Raw genomic sequence first — 21,343 nt, 5'->3', positions numbered from 1 at the left:
ATGGGGAAGCAGGATCCCAGGCTTCCCTCCAATCACTGTAAATGAGATATGGAAGACATGCTGGAAACAAAAAAAAAAAAAAAAAAAAACGCTCTTCCGAGTTACATTTCAGTACAGGTGAATTACCCTACAATAAGCCCATTCCTACACATTGTGCCTCAGTTAACTGCTGAGGGGAGTGTGCCCCATGAAACAGCACCACAGACCCCTGGAAGTGGGACATCCCAGTTTGAAGAATTCTGGACTAAGGCCTTGCGATGCAGGTGGTTGGGTGCATAGATGGGCCACAGGCCGGTCGACGCAATCCGTATGCACAAAGGCCACAGAAGAGGTTGGACCAGGGCCTATCGGCAGCAATGGTTGCACAAATAAAAAGGGGTCCAAGGTACCAATCTCTTAACATAATAAGTTATAGTTTTTTTCTTCTCATAAGATTAACAGAAGTTTGAAAAAAAACAAGTTCCTTAAAAAAAAAAGAAGAAAAAAAAAAACACAGCAGTTAAAATAAATTTATGATTACTAAACAAAACCCCAAAACCTCTAAAACTGTCCAGTTATAGCTAGTTCAACAAACAATAACTAACGCCCCTTATGTGCAAGGCTCAAGACTTCACAATTTTATACCAATAAGTACCAGGATTTAACACAACATTAAATAAATAACATACCATTTTGCAAGTGTACATATGTGCAGTTTACCCATTTGTGACTTCAGATGTGTCAAATGTTGTGCTGGTTTAAATGCTGAAATGCTCCATAACACTTTACCAAGAGTAGATAAGCATACCTCCAAAATACCAATATTATTTGGCATTACTTACACGCCAAACACGGAGGTAATCTCCACTGGTTGCCAAAAGGTCTGGGTAAACTCCTTTAGTGTCAGGAATCCACATGAGTTTTGTAGTGGGGTATGGATGATCAAAGGTGTTCCTGCAAATAAACTCTGAACTTTCCTCATCAAGGCCAACAAGTTGCACCTGCAAAATAAAGTTGAGCAGAATGTTAGTTTTCTTACTTCCACTTGCATCTTGCCTAGCTGCTAAAGAAATATCAGCTTTAAGGCTTTCTTCATTTGAGGTTTTACTCCATTTCTCTGCATCACTCCAGTTTCCTAGACTAACTTGTTTTAATCTTTCTATTGCTCTTTGCATGTCTTTAGCCATTTTGTTCTGTAGGGCCAGCTGAGCATTTCAACCCACTCACGTGGACTGAGGGGAGATTCAGTAACACAACGCATCAACCTTTCCACCCATTGTTTTTTCTGAAGCAATTAAACCATTTTCCAGTGGCAGACATGCTGGGACTCAACTATGGTGGTTGGGAATGTTTGCCTCTGTTGCCTGTCCTACTACGGTGATGCAAACTAGGCCAAGCACACCCAGAGGTGTGGAATTTAATATAGTATCCACTTGTCCATGGGACAAGTTGCTTCTTAAATCTACTTTAAGATACTTTAACAATTTCTTTATTTTGCCACCTTTCCGCAAATCTACATATTGGGGCTAGAGAAAGCAGTAAGCAATAGTTCCAGGGCTGGAATGCCTTTGATTCTACAAACCAAATAACTTGCATGTTTTAAGGATTTTCATCAGCTCTTCTCTAATCTTTTCTAATAAGGAGAAAGGTTGGAAATGTATTCCTGACAATGGCAGAAGTAGATGTTCTTCAAGGGTTGGGAAAAAAGTGGTTGGAACGAAAGTGAACTTGTAAACACTCCATAGATTTTCATACGAGTATGATTTCCTGGTCTACTTCTGTAAGTTTTTGTGCCTTCATGAAAGCCACAAATTCAAAGACGTATACAATGGGTGCACTTTGCTGATCTTCTTTAAGAATTTGGTCCCTAACTAGGTCTGGCGTTAACAGAAACATTTTGTTTTTTTTATTAAGCTTCTAATTCTCTTACTATCTATCGGCTGGCTTTATATGAGTGGTCGCATTCTGCTCTTCTACAAGGAACATATTGTGACACAATAGTTTTGCTCAGTGCCAGAACTACTGTGGCAATCAGTGAAGTAACGAAACTGGAGGCCCCCCCTAGCAAACAACACAGAGGCCCCCCCTGCGCCAGACTCACTCAGGGTAGGTGCTGTGCTGAGGGGGACCCTTGGAGGTCTAAAGGAGATCATACTTATGCTCTCTCTTGCAGTAGTGTGGTTGAGCAGTTAGGCTTTTCAGAGGGTAGTGCAAAGCATTTGTTGTATGCACACAGACAATAAATGAAGCACACACTCAATGACTAACTTCAGGCCGATGGTAGCAAAAATATATATTTTTTGTTTATTTCTAGAAGCACAATATTCTGATTGCAGGTAAGTACATTAGCAAATAAGTAGCAAGCATATGTATCAACACCACTTTCTTTCAATTTGGCAAGTTAAAGGGTTTTCAATTAAATGGAAATAATCTGTTTTAAAAGTTGACAGTGCAATTTTTAAACAGTTTGGGGGGGGAAGGAGAAAAGTTAGTAGAGTTTTGAGGTAAGTACAAGGCTTACAGTTCCAGTCTCCAGAGGGTAGGCTGTCCAGAGGTTGGGGCTCAAATTAACCCCAAACACCCACCACCAGCACCACAGGGCCGGGCGGGTGCAGAGGTCAAAGTTGCTGCAAGATTTAAAATGGGCTCCTGGGGGCACCCTGAATTGGATCTGCCAGCAGGTAAGTACCTGCATCTTCGGAGGGCAGACGTGGGGAGGGGGGGTATATGTGGGCACTGTGGGAAGACTGGCTCTTGTGAATGCTGAAAAAAAAAAACAAGTGTTTCAATGGCTACATTTTCACACAAGAAGGACCCTTATACAGGCTTTGGTGATAAGCCGCTTGGACTATGGAAACTCCCTCTTGATAGCAGCAAATTAAATGCTCTTATCTAATTTACCAGTGGTTCAGTACACTGCAGCCCGGTCAGTCTGCAATGTACCCCCCCCCCTCCCTCCCTCCACCTGAACCTACTTTTGAGATCTCTTCATTAGCTTCTCACCAGGAAATGTGCCATTTTTAAACTCTTATGGTATTCAAGTCCTATTCAGGCATTGGTCCCGCACACTTCTGACAAACCTCTCCCACACTGTCCTGTCAGAAACCTGAGAACAAAGCACCAGCATCTGCTTTATCCCTTCAGCTTTTGCATGGTCAAATATGGAGGCCAATCTTTTTTGTACCTTGGCCCACATTATTGGAATAAACTTCCCTTGCATATCTGTGCTTTGCCCGAACTAGTGCGCTTCAAAAAACGTCTCAAAACCTGGCTCCTCTAGCCTTTCTCCTTTATGCTTCCTCTCTTTCTCTGGGCATGTGCTCTAGCACCGAAATACCCCTTTAGGGGTGATTTGTGCACTACAGGGAGTGCAGAATTATTAGGCAAATTAGTATTTTGACCACATCATCCTCTTTATGCATGTTGTCTTACTCCAAGCTGTATAGGCTCGAAAGCCTACTACCAATTAAGCATATTAGGTGATGTGCATCTCTGTAATGAGAAGGGGTGTGGTCTAATGACATCAACACCCTATATCAGGTGTGCATAATTATTAGGCAACTTCCTTTCCTTTGGCAAAATGGGTCAAAAGAAGGACTTGACAGGCTCAGAAAAGTCAAAAATAGTGAGATATCTTGCAGAGGGATGCAGCACTCTTAAAATTGCAAAGCTTCTGAAGCGTGATCATCGAACAATCAAGCGTTTCATTCAAAATAGTCAACAGGGTCGCAAGAAGCGTGTGGAAAAACCAAGGCGCAAAATAACTGCCCATGAACTGAGAAAAGTCAAGCGTGCAGCTGCCACGATGCCACTTGCCACCAGTTTGGCCATATTTCAGAGCTGCAACATCACTGGAGTGCCCAAAAGCACAAGGTGTGCAATACTCAGAGACATGGCCAAGGTAAGAAAGGCTGAAAGACGACCACCACTGAACAAGACACACAAGCTGAAACGTCAAGACTGGGCCAAGAAATATCTCAAGACTGATTTTTCTAAGGTTTTATGGACTGATGAAATGAGAGTGAGTCTTGATGGGCCAGATGGATGGGCCCGTGGCTGGATTGGTAAAGGGCAGAGAGCTCCAGTCCGACTCAGAGGCCAGCAAGGTGGAGGTGGAGTACTGGTTTGGGCTGGTATCATCAAAGATGAGCTTGTGGGGCTTTTTCGGGTTGAGGATGGAGTCAAGCTCAACTCCCAGTCCTACTGCCAGTTCCTGGAAGACACCTTCTTCAAGCAGTGGTACAGGAAGAAGTCTGCATCCTTCAAGAAAAACATGGTTTTCATGCAGGACAATGCTCCAACACGCGTCCAAGTACTCCACAGCGTGGCTGGCAAGAAAGGGTATAAAAGAAGGAAATCTAATGACATGGCCTCCTTGTTCACCTGATCTGAACCCCATTGAGAACCTGTGGTCCATCATCAAATGTGAGATTTACAAGGAGGGAAAACAGTACACCTCTCTGAACAGTGTCTGGGAGGCTGTGGTTGCTGCTGCACGCAATGTTGATGGTGAACAGATCAAAACACTGACAGAATCCATGGATGGCAGGCTTTTGAGTGTCCTTGCAAAGAAAGGTGGCTATATTGGTCACTGATTTGTTTTTGTTTTGTTTTTGAATGTCAGAAATGTATATTTGTGAATGTTGAGATGTTATATTGGTTTCACTGGTAATAATAAATAATTGAAATGGGTATATATTTTTTTTGTTAAGTTGCCTAATAATTATGCACAGTAATAGTCACCTGCACACACAGATATCCCCCTAACATAGCTAAAACTAAAAACAAACTAAAAACTACTTCCAAAAATATTCAGCTTTGATATTAATGAGTTTTTTGGGTTCATTGAGAACATGGTTGTTGTTCAATAATAAAATTATTCCTCAAAAATACAACTTGCCTAATAATTCTGCACTCCCTGTATATCAAATGGCTAATAATAGAGGGTAGGGGGGTTCAGGTACAGGGTTCTACTAAACACAGCAATAAAACTGTAGCCATCGGCTATAACTCCTACACTAACTACAGTGTTCTACCACAATTGCTACAGTTCTCCATTCACTACTCTTGTGCCATAGCAAAGGAAGTACAAACCAAAGTGGGTACAGGGTTGCTATCCATACTTTACACACACAGGACGGCAGCGGAAGGGTCTGGGTGTTGTATGTATTTGGTACTTTACATGAGTCAGACCAGTGGCCACCACACTCCATCATAACAATGTTGATTAACCTACAAACACAGGTATGCTGCCACCACCCCATTAGGCCAAAAACCCAGGAAATGAACAGTAGTCTCATTTCAAGGCAGACATCACCCTTGGCGCATACCTCCAGGACACAGAACAAGTTCTGTATCTCAGAGTCATCATAGATAGGCTGATGCATCAGTATACACATGAGATTAGCGTGTACGCTGGGACAAAGAAAAAAAATCCGGATACCAGTGAGTGACCAGTTAGGTCATCCAAGGCAGAGGGACAAATCAATTTACCATGCAGAGGACACTGCCGTTCCAAATTAAGTACACAAAGCCCAGTATCAGCAGTATACTCCCTCACAAGTGACTGGGGGAAAATCTCTGCAACATAAAAGTATGAGCCTCCTTGGTGCATGGGCGAGGACCAATAATACGAAGTGTTGAGCACCCCTCCCCAGTGTCTGGAAAAAGCCTAGTAAAACAAAAGCTTTGAAGTTAATTTCAAAGTACCGGGAAATGGCCAGTAACCCCAAGCACTGTGCCCCATACACAATGCAATATTAAAGCTTGGTAACACAAGGCATTTCACCGTCTGAGTCTCAGGAAAGTGAGGTACCACAAAGTGCTGCGCCTCTGAAGAGTGCAAGAGGCACTGGACGTACAACTGAAACTTTCATTCAAAATCTGACCTACATGTTACACATTTAGTTGGTTATACACAACGTATTCAGCAGGATAACAGATTTGTGAATCAAAAATACTACAGACATTTTTAAGTTACTACATAGGATATGATATAACCTGTACGTGGCCACTGAGAAACGAAAACACTAAACCTCCCTTCTAAGGAACTGCCTAAAACACAAAAACAGTCCTGCCCGCCACACAACAACTGAAATGCATTTTAAGCTACAGCCTATAAAGTAGCGTGCACACAAAACTAGGACAGTCACATACCTAAGACGAAACATGACAGCTACAAAATAAGAAGCACAATTTCAGAGAGAAAAGACGTTTTCATCCGCATTAACAAATGTACATAACTATATGGAGCTGATCACTAGCAACTCTGTGTGCAGCCAAAACACAAGCAAGTAACATCCACTGAAAATCTTAAAGAGTATTTAAATGGCAAGGCACGAATCCCATATTTCTATTCCAAACGAGAACTTTTTTTAAGGTGACATTATAGGATGCTTTCAAAAGCCAGAGACTCCCAGCTGGAATTTCTCAATCTTGCAAAAGCCAACAGATCATGTATAAGAATTACACATTATTAAATTAATTAAGGTAATGTTTTAAGTGTAAACAAGTGGCCCCTTGGGGGAAATCCGTGCAGCCTTTCGGGTCTTGAATACTTGCAAGCTAATTAAGCTCATATTTCCTTCTACTTTGATGATACTGTGTAAAGGCACTGTAAATACTTGCTCCTGTCTTGTAGTCATTAGACACTCTTTCTCAAAAACACCTATTGAAACATTTCCGGATTAAATAAAACAAGGACCTCCCCTTACACACAGCACCATCCCTACCCTTTGTGTTCAACTAACATCCATCCACCGTATCTGACAATCTTCTTCAACAACACTGCTTTTTTCCTCTTACACGCCACAACAAATGTTGGTTGTAGTTGTGCATGTTTCTAAAGATAATGCCATCCACTTGGCCAATTACATAATTCCAGCTAAGACACTACATTTTCGTTTTTTCCCCCTTCATTACCAGCTAGGTGCACCAGACACTATTGAGAACCATGTTTTACTACACACTGTTTCTAGGAATACCTGGATCTACTCATGACTGATTTTTCTATTTTATCAGTCTAACTCTGTTTCCTGCTGAAGTGCAGTTTCCCTCTTCTTTACACTTTGGTAAGTTCATCAACACGTTTTCCCAGCAACTAACTCGTTTTCAGGTCTTCCATTATCAAAGGTGCAAACACAGACTCCAAACTTTAGTGTGGAAGGTCACATACACTATTTTAAACATTGAGCACCTGCTTTACGGAGTATGAATGGATAAGGAGGGGGGGGGGGGGGGAAATGAGAACAGGAGGGTGTTATATCTTCATTACAGGTTGATGTCATCCACATTTTATGATATCCTTTAAATGCGAGTATTTCTATGTAATGGAATATTGGGGGGCGGGGGGGGTGTAGGAGGGAGTAAGAGGGGCCGAGGTGGAGAAGATTGTGCATGCTTGTGGAAACTACTAAAAAAAAAAAGTGCAGTTTATATGGAACAAACTCAAGAAATTCTAGTTTGAGCAGATTAAACAGGACATTTGTGCAGCAAAAGCATTACAGTGACTTGATGCAACTGTCAAATGTAGTGTCATTACAGATGCAAGCTGAAATGGAACGATAGCTCAGAAAATACAGGATGGAACAAAAGTAACCACTGCTTACTCATCAAGAGTATTATCTCCTACAGATGAGGGATATTAAGCGTTGGAGAAAGAAACCCTAGACGTGGTTTGGGGTTTAGAATATTTGAGGCAATTTTTTTTTTATTAGCAAGGTACAATTACAAACCACTTGTAAAACGTTTGACAATTGATGGGATTATGAATGTCACTTCAAGAAATACCCATTTATGACAGGAGTTAACAATAATTACACAATATAGTATGTACCTGGTTTAAAAATAAGATGGCTGATTGCCTTATTATACTTCCACTAGCCTTCGTTGAAATCCGTAGGGATACTTTGGAAAAAAATAATGTTGAATGAATGGGGATGGGAGACGGTGAAGCAATCACTGAGCACAAATGGTGTACTGCATGTGACAATGATGAGGATTTAGAATTGGTTAAGCAGAGGGTAATGAATAACAGGCCCATACAAATCAACTTAAATTAAACATTTAAGAACTTTTGGTAAGTTAATGATGATTATTTTTTTTTAAAAACTTTTGGAGATGTGATTAAAATCTTCCAGAGTTGTTCCTCAAAAAGGTTTGAGAAACAGGACTGTGAACTTACGTCACGAGGGTCATCTGGGCATTGTCAAAAGCAAGAAGTGAGGTTATTGGTGGTCAGGGATGGATGTTGAGATAGAGAGGCTTGTGAGATATTGTTTTTTAACGTAATGATGTGACTAAGACACAGGTTACCCTTTAAGCCTCTTTTATGCCCTATTGCCATCCCCAACATGGCACTGGAAGTAATTGGTATGGACATTAAGGACCATTGGTAAGTAAAGATGTTTCATGTACATTCTCGGGCCATTTTTTTTTTTCTGTTTTGGAATGTGCTGATGCTTCAGCTGTGGTTAGATTTATGGATAGTATTTTTCTAAGAGAGGGCTTACCAAAAAAAAAAAAAAAAAAAAAATTACTAACAATGCTGCTCAGTTTCAATTTGAAGTGGTACAATAATCTTAAGAACATAATGATATAGAACATAACTAACATTTCAGTCTATCATCCAGAAAGAAATGGCAAAGAAGAGAGATTTAACACTATGAGAAGGAGGGTTCCATTTACTAAAAGATAATCAGAATTGGCTATTTAGGGCAAGGCTGAAGGAGTGGTCACATGATGTGGTAATGAGAAAAACAAAGAACAAAAGAGGATTATAAACAAGCCCGGTTCGAGAGGGATGGCCATGCCCACCCAAAGCCTACTTGCAAGCAGGAAAATACAAAAATCATACGGGCCTGCAGACTTATGTAATCGTGCTACTTTTACATAAAAGACCAATGCCTTGGGTTACTTCAAGTGCCTTGGGACAGGGGCCAGGTCATGGGGGATGAGATTCCCCCCCCCCCCACTATATCAAGACCACAAGATCCTGTCACACAGTAGTTAACCTCTTCTGTGCCTTGGACGAGATGATCTCGTCCAAGGCTACAGTTCCCCTGTGCCTTGGACGAGATCATCTCGTCCTAGGCACAGGGGAACTTGGGGGCGCGCTAGCGCGCCCCCCGTGCACCCCCCCTACCCCCCCCAGGCGGGGATGGAAGGGGAAGACCTTCCCCTTCCACCCCCGCCCCCCCCCCCACGGCAATCCGATGACGTCAGCGCGCGCACAGCGCGCTGACGTCATCTAGTGTTGCCGGGCGCGCTGGAAGCCATTTGCTTCCAGCGCGTCTACAGAGGAGGACCGAAAAGGTGAGTCCTCTTCGTTTTTGGGGGTCGGGGGTGGTGGAAACAGACACGGGGGGAAAGGAAAGGGTTTTTCCTTTCCCCCGGTGCCTGTTTTCATTAGATTCCTGCTCCACGATCGCGGGCAGAGCCCGCGATCGTGGAGCAGGAATCTCCACTAGCCACCAGGGATTTATTTTTTTCAATATTTTGGGGGCGACCCCTTGGGCAAGGGTCGCCCCCCCGGGGGCAATTATTTTTAGTATTTCGCCCCCCCCTGACCACTAGACACCAGGGATTTTATATTTTGGGGGCGACCCCTTGGGCCAGGGTGGCCCCCCCCAGGGAATTTTTATTTGTATTTAGCCTCCCCCCCCCCGGGGGGCAGATCCGCTGATTTTTTGGCAGATCTGCCCCCGAGGGGGGTTGAAAACCACTAGACACCAGGGATTTATTTTTATTGTAAAGTTTTTTTTGGGGGGCGACCCTTTGGGCAAGGGGCGTCCCACTGGGGGACACATTTTTTAGTATTTGAACCCCCCCCTCCCCCCCGGGGGCAGATTGCCAATTTTTGGGCTGATCTGCCGCAGGGGGGGGGGGGGCGGGGGGGGCAAAATCCACTAGACACCAGGGATTTTGTTTTTGTTGTTTATTTTGAGGGCAACCCCTTGGGCAAGGGTCTCTCCCCTGGGGAGTTTTTTTTTTCTGTTTCGGCCCCCCGATGGCAGACCAGTCATTTTTTGGACGATCTGGCCCCGGGGGGGTGGAAGCACACTAGGCGCCAGGGATTGTGTGGTGTGTGTGTAATTTTGTAGGCCCATCTGCCCCCAAGGAGGGCAGAAACCACCAATACGGCAGGGATTTTTTTGTTTTGTGCTGGGGGTGCCCCCTTTGGGAAGGGTTGCCCCCTAAAAGGGGGCACAGAGGTGTTGCCCATTTCGGCTAATTTTTTTACGCCCATCTACCCCCGAGGGGGGGCAGGATCCACTTAGGTACCAGGGACAACTTCTAAGTTCTTGGTGGTGGGGTGTTTGTCAACAGGCAAAGTATTTGTATTTGTGATTATAACAATTTATTTCTTCTTTTTCTTCTAGTTCAACGCTTTTGCTTCCTTTGCTGTGGATCTTAGCGGTTTTGGCAGTAGTTGTCCTGTGGTTTGCATAGCTGCATGTTTTAGGTAAGTGAAAGCAATTTACTCCAAAGGAGTATTGTTGACATGCATGAATGACATGTTTGTAGGTGGTGTACTAAATGCAGTATTGTGTGTTTGACATTGTCCTTAGATTTGAGCACAGTGATGTTTGTGTTGTCATATGTCTAATTTGCTTTTTTGTTTTTTCTTTTTAGTGGGATATCATTGGTGATTGCTGTGTCTGTGCAGAGTAGTTGCTTGGTGAGTAGCTATTTCAGGCAACTGAGTGGTATAGTTTTTTGTAGTACATAACTGTAGGAAGTTGGCTCTGTATGTGCTATTTCAAAGTAAGGAATAGCATGCACAGAATCCAAGGGTTCCCCTTAGAGGTAAAATAGTGGTAAAAATAGATAATACTAATGCTCTATTTTGTGGTAGTGTGGTCGAGCAGTAGGCTTATCCAAGGAGTAGTGTTAAGCATTTGTTGTACATACACATAGACAATAAATGAGGTACACACACTCAGAGACAAATCCAGCCAATAGGTTTTTATATAGAAAAATATCTTTTCTTAGTTTATTTTAAGAACCACAGGTTCAAATTCTACATGTAATATCTCATTCGAAAGGTATTGCAGGTAAGTACTTTAGGAACTTCAAATCATCAAAATTGCATGTATACTTTTCAAGTTATTCACAAATAGCTGTTTTAAAAGTGGACACTTAGTGCAATTTTCACAGTTCCTAGGGGAGGTAAGTATTTGTTAGGTTAACCAGGTAAGTAAGACACTTACAGGGCTTAGTTCTTGGTCCAAGGTAGCCCACCGTTGGGGGTTCAGAGCAACCCCAAAGTCACCACACCAGCAGCTCAGGGCCGGTCAGGTGCAGAGTTCAAAGTGGTGCCCAAAACACATAGGCTAGAATGGAGAGAAGGGGGTGCCCCGGTTCCGGTCTGCTTGCAGGTAAGTACCCGCGTCTTCGGAGGGCAGACCAGGGGGGTTTTGTAGGGCACCGGGGGGGACACAAGCCCACACAGAAATTTCACCCTCAGCAGCGCGGGGGCGGCCGGGTGCAGTGTAGAAACAAGCGTCAGGTTTGTAATGGAAGTCAATGGGAGATCTCGGGATCTCTTCAGCGCTGCAGGCAGGCAAGGGGGGGGTTCCTCGGGGAAACCTCCACTTGGTCAAGGGAGAGGGACTCCTGGGGGTCACTCCTCCAGTGAAAGTCCGGTCCTTCAGGTCCTGGGGGCTGCGGGTGCAGGGTCTCTCCCAGGTGTCGGGACTTGGGACTCAAAGAGTCGCGGTCAGGGGAAGCCTCGGGATTCCCTCTGCAGGCGGCGCTGTGGGGGCTCAGGGGGGACAGGTTTTGGTACTCACAGTATCAGAGTAGTCCTGGGGTCCCTCCTGAGGTGTTGGATCGCCACCAGCCGAGTCGGGGTCGCCGGGTGCAGTGTTGCGAGTCTCACGCCTTTTGCGGGGAGCTTGCAGGGTTCTTTAAAGCTGCTGGAAACAAAGTTGCAGCTTTTCTTGGAGCAGGTCCGCTGTCCTCGGGAGTTTCTTGTCTTTTCGAAGCAGGGGCAGTCCTCAGAGGAGGTCGAGGTCGCTGGTCCCTTTGGAAGGCGTCGCTGGAGCAGGATCTTTGGAAGGCAGGAGACAGGCCGGTGAGTTTCTGGAGCCAAGGCAGTTGTCGTCTTCTGGTCTTCCTCTGCAGGGGTTTTCAGCTAGGCAGTCCTTCTTCTTGTAGTTGCAGGAATCTGATTTTCTAGGGTTCAGGGTAGCCCTTAAATACTAAATTTAAGGGCGTGTTTAGGTCTGGGGGGTTAGTAGCCAATGGCTACTAGCCCTGAGGGTGGGTACACCCTCTTTGTGCCTCCTCCCAAGGGGAGGGGGTCACAATCCTAACCCTATTGGGGGAATCCTCCATCTGCAAGATGGAGGATTTCTAAAAGTTAGAGTCACTTCAGCTCAGGACACCTTAGGGGCTGTCCTGACTGGCCAGTGACTCCTCCTTGTTGCTTTCTTTGTTCCCTCCAGCCTTGCCGCCAAAAGTGGGGACCGTGGCCGGAGGGGGCGGGCAACTCCACTAAGCTGGAGTGCCCTGCTGGGCTGTGACAAAGGGGTGAGCCTTTGAGGCTCACCGCCAGGTGTTACAGCTCCTGCCTGGGGGAGGTGTTAGCATCTCCACCCAGTGCAGGCTTTGTTACTGGCCTCAGAGTGACAAAGGCACTCTCCCCATGGGGCCAGCAACATGTCTCTGGTGTGGCAGGCTGCTGGAACTAGTCAGCCTACACAGACAGTCGGTTAAGTTTCAGGGGGCACCTCTAAGGTGCCCTCTGTGGTGCATTTTACAATAAAATGTACACTGGCATCAGTGTGCATTTATTGTGCTGAGAAGTTTGATACCAAACTTCCCAGTTTTCAGTGTAGCCATTATGGTGCTGTGGAGTTCGTGTTTGACAGACTCCCAGACCATATACTCTTATGGCTACCCTGCACTTACAATGTCTAAGGTTTTGTTTAGACACTGTAGGGGTACCATGCTCATGCACTGGTACCCTCACCTATGGTATAGTGCACCCTGCCTTAGGGCTGTAAGGCCTGCTAGAGGGGTGGCTTACCTATACTGCATAGGCAGTGAGAGGCTGGCATGGCACCCTGAGGGGAGTGCCATGTCGACTTACTCGTTTTGTCCTCACTAGCACACACAAGCTGGCAAGCAGTGTGTCTGTGCTGAGTGAGAGGTCTCCAGGGTGGCATAAGACATGCTGCAGCCCTTAGAGACCTTCCTTGGCATCAGGGCCCTTGGTACTAGAAGTACCAGTTACAAGGGACTTATCTGGATGCCAGGGTCTGCCAATTGTGGATACAAAAGTACAGGTTAGGGAAAGAACACTGGTGCTGGGGCCTGGTTAGCAGGCCTCAGCACACTTTCAATTGTAAACATAGCATCAGCAAAGGCAAAAAGTCAGGGGGCAACCATGCCAAGGAGGCATTTCCTTACAATAACTCTTTGTGATAAAGCTACACTTTGTTTATTACTTATTTTAGTGCTAGTTGTTGTTGGCAATCCATTTGTTGTTAGGATCATGGCTAGCCGCAAAGTGACCGCTCAGCAGGTTGTTCGCATGCTCTTTGAGTCGTCTTCAGACCATGATTACGACACTGACTCTGCATCTGAGGCAGAGGAGGAAGCAGGAGATTCTGGAAGTGAGTTTTCTGTCCAAGAGTATTCTTCTGATGAGGAAGCTACTCTCAGTGCAGATGAAGGGCCTGAGTTAGAGGAGGACATTGATGTGCCAAGAGTGCAGCAGCCTGGGGCTGAAGGGTTTCCCATTAGAAGACCTGACACCTGGATTGCCCCAAACATGGAGCAGCCACAGTTACCTGCATTTACTAGTCTCCCAGGGTGTAGAGTTAATACGGAAAACTTTCTGCCTGTCCATTTCTTTCACTTGTTTATGGACGATGTATTTTTGGAAGAGATTGTGGAGCAGACAAATGTGTATGCAGAGCAATATTTGCGGGACAACGCTGCCAGACTTAAGCCTCAGTCTAGAGCTACTCATTGGGTTCCCACATATCTGGAAGAGATGAACAGGTTTTTAGGTTTGTCTTTTTTGATGGGGTTGATCAGGAAGCCGTCACTGGCTTCTTATTGGTCTACTAGTCCCTTGATGGCAACTGCTATATTTCCTGCAACTATGACACGTAATCGGTATTTGCTTCTTCTTCGTATGCTGCATTTTGTAGACAATGCTTTAGCCTTGCCACGAGATCACCCTGATTGTGACCGCCTTTTTAAGATTAGGCCTGTCCTTGATCATTTTGTGGATCGGTTTTCAGAGGTCTATGTTCCAGGCAAAGAGATAAGTGTGGACGAGTCTTTGGTCCTTTTCAAGGGGCGTTTAGTTTTTAAGCAGTACATCCCTAGTAAGAGGGCACGGTATGGGATTAAATTGTATCTGCTGTCAGAAAGCAGTACAGGATATGTTTATAATTTCCGGGTCTACACTGGTAGGGATTCCAGTATTGACCCTCCTGGTTGTCCGGCCACTTTTGGAGTTAGCGAAAAAATTGTGTGGGAACTTGCTAGACGGCTGTTTAACAAAGGTCACCATTTGTACGTAGATAATTTCTACACTGGAGTGCAGTTGTTCAAGGAGTTGTTTAGGGTGGACACTGTTGCTTGTGGCACAATCCGTTCTAACCGCAAAGGCTATCCAAGGGAGCTTGTCTGTAAAAAACTTGAGAGGGGACAGTGCAGTGCCTTGCGGAATAATGAGCTGTTAGCTATGAAATTTTCAGGCAGGAGGGATGTGTACATGCTATCGACCATCCATGATGAGAGTACTTCCCCTGTGGCTGTTTGGGGTCAGGTTGCGGAAGTGCGCAAACCTGCGTGCATTTTGGACTACAATAGGCACATGGGTGGTGTTGATAGAGTAGATCAGAGGTTGGAACCTTACACTGCTCTTCGTAAGTCGTATGTGTGGTATAAAAAGTTGGCCCTACATTTATTTCATTTGGCAACTTTTAATGCCTTTATTGTATACAAGGATTGTTCACCTGAGTCAAGGATGACTTTTGTTAAATTTCAGGAGTCGGTGATAGAAAGCCTTATTGTGGTGGAACCGGCAAGAGTTCCTAGAGTAGAAGTGGTGGAGGATGTGGCTAGATTGAAAGATCGGCACTTTCCAGATCACATTCCTCCCACTCCCAAAAAAGACATGCCCACAAAGAAATGTAGAGTATGTGCCCGGAGATCAATCCGGAGGGAGAGCCGGATGTACTGCCCCGAATGCCCTTCAAAGCCTGGGCTGTGTGTGCCCAGCTGTTTTAGAAGTTACCACACAAGGAAAAACTTTTGGGAAATACCGTGAGCGTAAGCTGTCTGTTTTATATTTTCATATGTTTCACGGTTGGCATCTGTCGTGTATTTAGTTTGAGGTTTTGTGTTTGTAGATTTGTGCCTATTTTATAATTAGTAGTTTATTTGTTGTTTATAAATAAAAAAAAGTGATTGCGGTGTGCGTGGGGTGGCGCTTGGCTGGCGGTGTGCGTGGGGTGGCGCTTGGCTGGCGGTGTGCGTGGGGTGGCGCTTGGCTGGCGGTGTGCGTGGGGTGGCGCTTGGCTGGCGGTGTGCGTGGGGTGGCGCTTGGCTGGCGGTGCCAGCCAAACGGCAGTCCACACTCCCATCAGCTGGTGTGATTCTTGTATCAGGCATGTGGCGTATGTAAGTGATGGGCCCTTGAGTGGCGCGGTCTGTCGATGTGAGTGTTGTAATGTGCTGGGCCCGTGGCTGGCGGTGTGAATGGTCTTGTGCGTGTCATGTATGAAAGGTGTGTGAATGGACTGTAAAGCGGTTTGTGCCTTGTCGCGGCTTTACAGCTCACGAGCTGTGAGTCATTGGTTCACTTTTTTGCCTTTCAGTTATTAGCAGTGCATTTCATTTTTGTGAAATCTCTTGTTAATAAAATTTGATCCACTGAACCATCACTCACCCTCGTGCCAAATCCAACCAGTATGTGTTGTAAAAAATGACAAAACCTGCTCCGCTGTAATCAGGCGTCGCAGCACACCTGTGACACGCTAGGTGCCTCGGGTGGGACCCCGATGATGAAGCATGCCACCAACTTGGTTGGTGGGTGAGGGGTCTTCTTCACATAACCTAAGTGTTTCTTTTCACTATTTTAGTGTTTGGCACATCACGGACGTATGTGCACACATCAAAATGATATATTGCAAAAATACCTATCCCTTCTATCTCTTCAGGTTTTGGGCCTTATTCTGTTGCAGGCTCCTGGCCCACCCACACAAGTGAGGTATCATTTTTATCGGGAGACTTGGGGGAATGCTGGGTGGAAGGAAATTTGTGGCTCCTCTCAGATTCCAGAACTTTCTGCCACAGAAATGAGAGGAAAAAGTGTTTTTTGGCCAAATTGTGAGGTTTGCAAAGGATTCTGGGTAACAGAACCTGGTCCGAGCCCCGCAAGTCACCCCTCCTTGGATTCCCCTAGGTCTCTAGTTTTCAGAAATGCACAGGTTTGGTAGGTTTCCCTAGGTGCCCGCTGAGCTACAGGCCAAAATCCACAGGTAGGCACGGTTTTCTTCCAAAATTTTGGTTGTGTCCACGTTGCGCTTTGGGGCGTTTCCTGTCGCGGGCGCTTGGCCTACCCACACAAGTGAGGTATCATTTTTATCGGGAGACGTGGGGGAACGCTGGGTGGAAGGAAATTTGTGGCTCCTCTCAGATTCCAGAACTTTCTGCCACAGAAATGTGAGGAACATGTGTTTTTTTAGCCAAATTTTGAGGTTTGCAAAGGATTCTGGGTAACAGAACCTGGTCCGAGCCACACAAGTCACCCCTCCTTGGATTCCCCTAGGTCTCTAGTTTTCAGAAATGCATAGGTTTGGTAGGTTTCCCTAGGTGGCGGCTGAGCTAGAGGCCAAAATCTACAGGTAGTCACTTTGCTAAAAACAGCTCTGTTTTCTGTGATATGTCCACGTTGTGTTTTGGGGCATATCCTGTCGCGGGCGCTAGGCCTACCCACACAAGTGAGGTATCATTTTTATCGGGAGACGTGGGGGAACGCTGGGTGGAAGGAAATTTGTGGCTCCTCTCAGATTCCAGAACTTTCTGCCACAGAAATGTGAGGAACATGTGTTTTTTTAGCCAAATTTTGAGGTTTGCAAAGGATTCTGGGTAACAGAACCTGGTCCGAGCCCCGCAAGTCACCCCTCCTTGGATCCCCCTAGGTCTCTAGTTTTCAGAAATGCACAGGTTTGGTAGGTTTCCCTAGGTGGCGGCTGAGCTAGAGGCCAAAATCTACAGGTAGTCACTTTGCTAAAAACAGCTCTGTTTTCTGTGATATGTCCACGTTGTGTTTTGGGGCATATCCTGTCGCGGGCGCTAGGCCTACCCACACAAGTGAGGTATCATTTTTATCGGGAGACTTGGGGGAACATAGAATAGCAAAACAAGTGTTATTGCCCCTTGTCTTTCTCTACATTTATTCCTTCCAAATATAGGGGTGTGTGTAAAAAAGACATCTATTTGAGAAATTCCATGTAATTCACGTGCTACTATGGTCACCCCGGAATTCAGAGATGTGCAAATAACCACTGCTCCTCAACACCTTATCTTGTGCCCTTTTTGGAAATGCAAAGGTTTTCTTGATAGCTATTTTTTACTCCTTATATTTCAGCAAATGAATTACTGTATACCCGGTATAGAATGAAAACGCACTGCAGGGTGCAGCTCATTTATTGGCCCTGGGTTCCTCGGGTTCTTGATGAACCTACAAACCCTATATATCCCCGCAACCAGAGGAGTCCAGCAGACGTAACGGTATATTGCTTTCGATAATCTGACATTGCAGGGAAAAGTTACAGAGTAAAAAGTAGAGAAAAATTGATGTTTTTTTCACCTCAATTTCAATATTTTTCTTTTTCAGCTGTTATTTTCTGTAGGAAACCCTTGTAGGATCTACACAAATGACCCCTTGCTGAATTCAGAATTTTGTCTACTTTTCAGAAATGTTTAGGTTTCTGGGATCCAGCATTGGTTTCATGACCATTCCTGTCACTGACTGGAAGGAGGCTGAAAGCACAAAAAATTGCACAAATGGGGTATGCCCCAGTAAAATGCCAAAATTGTGTTGAAAAATTGGGTTTTCTGATTCAAGTCTGCCTGTTCCTGAAAGCTGGGAAGCTGCTGAGTTTAGCACCGCAAACCCTTTGTTGATGCCATTTTCAGGGGAAAAACCACAAGCCTTCTTCTGCAGCCAGTTTTTCCAATTTTTTTGAAAAAAACGAAATTTTCACTGTATTTTGGCCAATTTCTTGGCCTCCTTCAGGGGAACCCACAAAGTCTGGGTACCTCTAGAATCCCTAGGATGTTGGAAAAAAAGGACGCAAATTTGGCTTGGTTAGCTTATGTGGACAAAAAGTTATGAGGGCCTAAGTGCGAACTGCCCCAAATAGGCAAAAAAAGGCCTGGCACAGGAGGGGGAAAAGGCCTGGCAGCGAAGGGGTTAAGCGATGAAAACTGTTTTATGGCAGAAACTGTCTGATGGATTTTGCCATTGAATGGGAAGCGGGCATAACATAGATAGATAGATATCTTGGTAGTGGTTTGTTATATTTTTTTTTTCTGCTGCGACGTTATTCCTGTTTTATGGCCATTGCCACTGGAATTATGTGCCCGGGAAAAACAAAAATATGCTGCAGGGTTGAAAAAATTATGTGGCAAAGAAGAACGAGTTACTTAACTTCGGTAACGACTTTTCTGGTGGATACATTAGCTACCTGTGGATTCCTCACCTAATGAATACTCCCATGGCGCCAGCATTCGACGGAAATCTTCTTCCTAGCTTCTGCACGTCGACGAGGACGTCACATTAGCCCACGCGACGCCGTCTGACGTCATACAGGCAATAAGAGGTCCTCGCCGACGTGCCGAAGTCAGTACCAACATTTTTTACGTGCATGAGAACAATAACCCAATGCAATGAAAGAGCAAGGCAACATCCCATAACATTGCAAATCACACAACATTGCAATAAAATGGCTATAGATTTAATATAACTTTTTTTTTTTTTAAACAAACAAACATATACTAATTATGTATATACACAAAGATATATATAATCACACAAATATCCATATATACAAAATCTATTGTAGTCTTGAAGACCAATAGGAGCGCACTCAAGGATTACTTGGTAAGACCAAAAAGGCAACGGGGAGGCGGGTGGGACCATGAGGAATCCACAGGTAGCTAATGTATCCACCAGAAAAGTCGTTACCGAAGGTAAGTAACTCGTTCTTCTGATGGATACAACTACCTGTGGATTCCTCACCTAATGAATAGAGTCCCAAAGCAGTACCACGCCCGATGGTGGGTGCCTAAATGGTCAAACCAAGAAATCCTGCAGCACTGACCGTGCAAAATGGCCGTCCCTTCTGACCTCAGAGTCCAAACAGTAATGCTTCGCAAAAGTGTGAAGGGACGACCAAGTTGCGGCCTTGCAGATGTCGACCACAGGAACACCTCTGGCCAAGGCCGAAGTGGCCGACTTAGCTCTGGTGGAATGAGCTCTAATGCCATCAGGAGGATCCTTCTTTGCTAAAGAGTAACAGATTTTAATGCAAAGAACAACCCACCTGGAGAGTGTTCTCTTGTGGACTGCCTTTCCTCTCCTCTTGCCCACGTATCCGATGAACAGCTGATCCTCCAGCCTGAAGTCCTTCGTTCTATCAATGTAGAAGCTTAACGCCCTCTTTGGGTCCAAGCGATGTAGTCTCTCTTCCTCCTTTGAAGGATGAGGCGGAGGATAGAACGTGGACAAAGTAATTGTCTGGGCCAAATGGAAGGGTGAAACAACCTTCGAGAGGAAAGCAGCCTTGGTCCTCAACACCACCTTATCCCCATAAACGTTTGTATAAGGGGGTTTTACCGATAAGGCCTGCAACCCACTCACTCTCCTTGCAGATGTGATAGCCACCAAGAAGACTGTCTTAATAACTAAATACCTTAAGGGGCAAGAATGCATAGGTTCAAAAGGGGACCCCATAAGGAAAGTCAGGACCAAGGACAAATCCCATTGAGGCATAACGAATGGTTTTGGAGGATATTTATTTAGAAGACCTTTCAAGAATCTGAGAACAATAGGGGATTTAAATAACGATGGTTGGTCTGGAAGACAAATGAAGGCTGACAAGGCAGACAAATAACCTTTAATGGTAGCCACTGCACAACCTTTCTGCGCTAGAGACAGAGCAAAAGACAAAACATCTGACAGATGAGCATGTAAAGGATCAATCGGTCTCTCTCCACACCACATAACAAATTTAGACCACCTATTAGCGTAGATAGATTTAGTGGAGTGTCGCCTGGCCGCTAATATAACATCCACTACATCAGGCGGGAGAGAGAAGGAACTCAGGTTGCCCCGCTCAATCTCCAGGCATGTAGGTGCAGACTCTGGAGGTTGGGGTGTAAAACCTGCCCCTGCGAGAGGAGGTCTGCCCTGAGAGGGAGACGGAGGGCACAGTGAGAGTTGGAGAAGGTCGGAGTACCACACCCTCCTTGGCCAATCCGGAGCTATTAAGATGACTTGGGCCCGGTCTTGGCGAATCTTCCTCAACACCCGAGGAATCAAGGGTATGGGGGGGAAACGCGTAAAGGAACTGGCCGCACCAGGTTATCTGAAACGCGTCCCCCAACGCTCCCTGCATCGGATACTGGAGGCTGCAGAATAACGGACAATGCGCGTTCTCCAGAGTGGCAAACAAATCTATCCGAGGAAACCCCCACCTCTGGAAGATTAAACTGACTTGATCTGGATGGAGACGCCTCTCGTGGTCGGCCGAGAAATGGCGACTGAGACTGTCCGCACGTACATTCAAGACCCCGGCCAGATGATTTGCTACCAAGCAAATCTGATGGTCCTTTGCCCAGGACCATAGTCGAAGAGCTTCTCTGCAGAGAAGGTACGACCCTACTCCTCCCCGTTTGTTTATGTACCACATCGCGGTAGTATTGTCCGTCAGGACCTGTACCGACTGACCACGAAGGGAAGGGAGGAAGGCCTTGAGAGCCATACGTACAGCCCGCAACTCCAACAGATTGATATGAAAATTCTGTTCCTCTGGAGACCAAAGCCCTTTGATCTCCAGATCCCCCAGATGAGCTCCCCACCCTAGAGTGGAAGCATCCGTTATGACCGTGGTCACTGGTGGTGACTGCGCGAACGGCTTTCCTTGTGAAAGATTGTTGCCCGCAATCCACCACTTCAAGTCCACAGCAGCATCTCCGGAGATCTTGACAGCACCTTCTAGATCTCCTTTGTGTTGAGACCACTGCCCTCGGAGGCACCACTGAAGAGCCCTCATATGCCAGCGAGCATGCGTGACCAACAGTATGCAGGAGGCAAACAGACCGAGCA

General features: G+C 45.5%; 1 protein-coding gene across 1 annotated transcript in view; it reads right to left on the bottom strand.

Moving 5' to 3' along the window:
- The window catches only part of DCAF7 (DDB1 and CUL4 associated factor 7), a 198,987-nt gene that overhangs the window by 166,232 nt on the left and 11,412 nt on the right, over positions 1–21,343 (bottom strand). Inside the window, exon 2 of the mRNA XM_069238012.1 lies at positions 822–980. Coding sequence (XP_069094113.1) covers positions 822–980 — 159 coding nt within the window. The remainder of the gene's footprint in view (positions 1–821; positions 981–21,343) is intronic.

This window comes from Pleurodeles waltl, chromosome 6, assembly GCF_031143425.1.
Source record: "Pleurodeles waltl isolate 20211129_DDA chromosome 6, aPleWal1.hap1.20221129, whole genome shotgun sequence".
Taxonomy (NCBI): domain Eukaryota; kingdom Metazoa; phylum Chordata; class Amphibia; order Caudata; family Salamandridae; genus Pleurodeles; species Pleurodeles waltl.
Note: the sequence above shows the minus strand (reverse complement) of the source record. Positions and strands in the feature narration are given on the sequence as shown.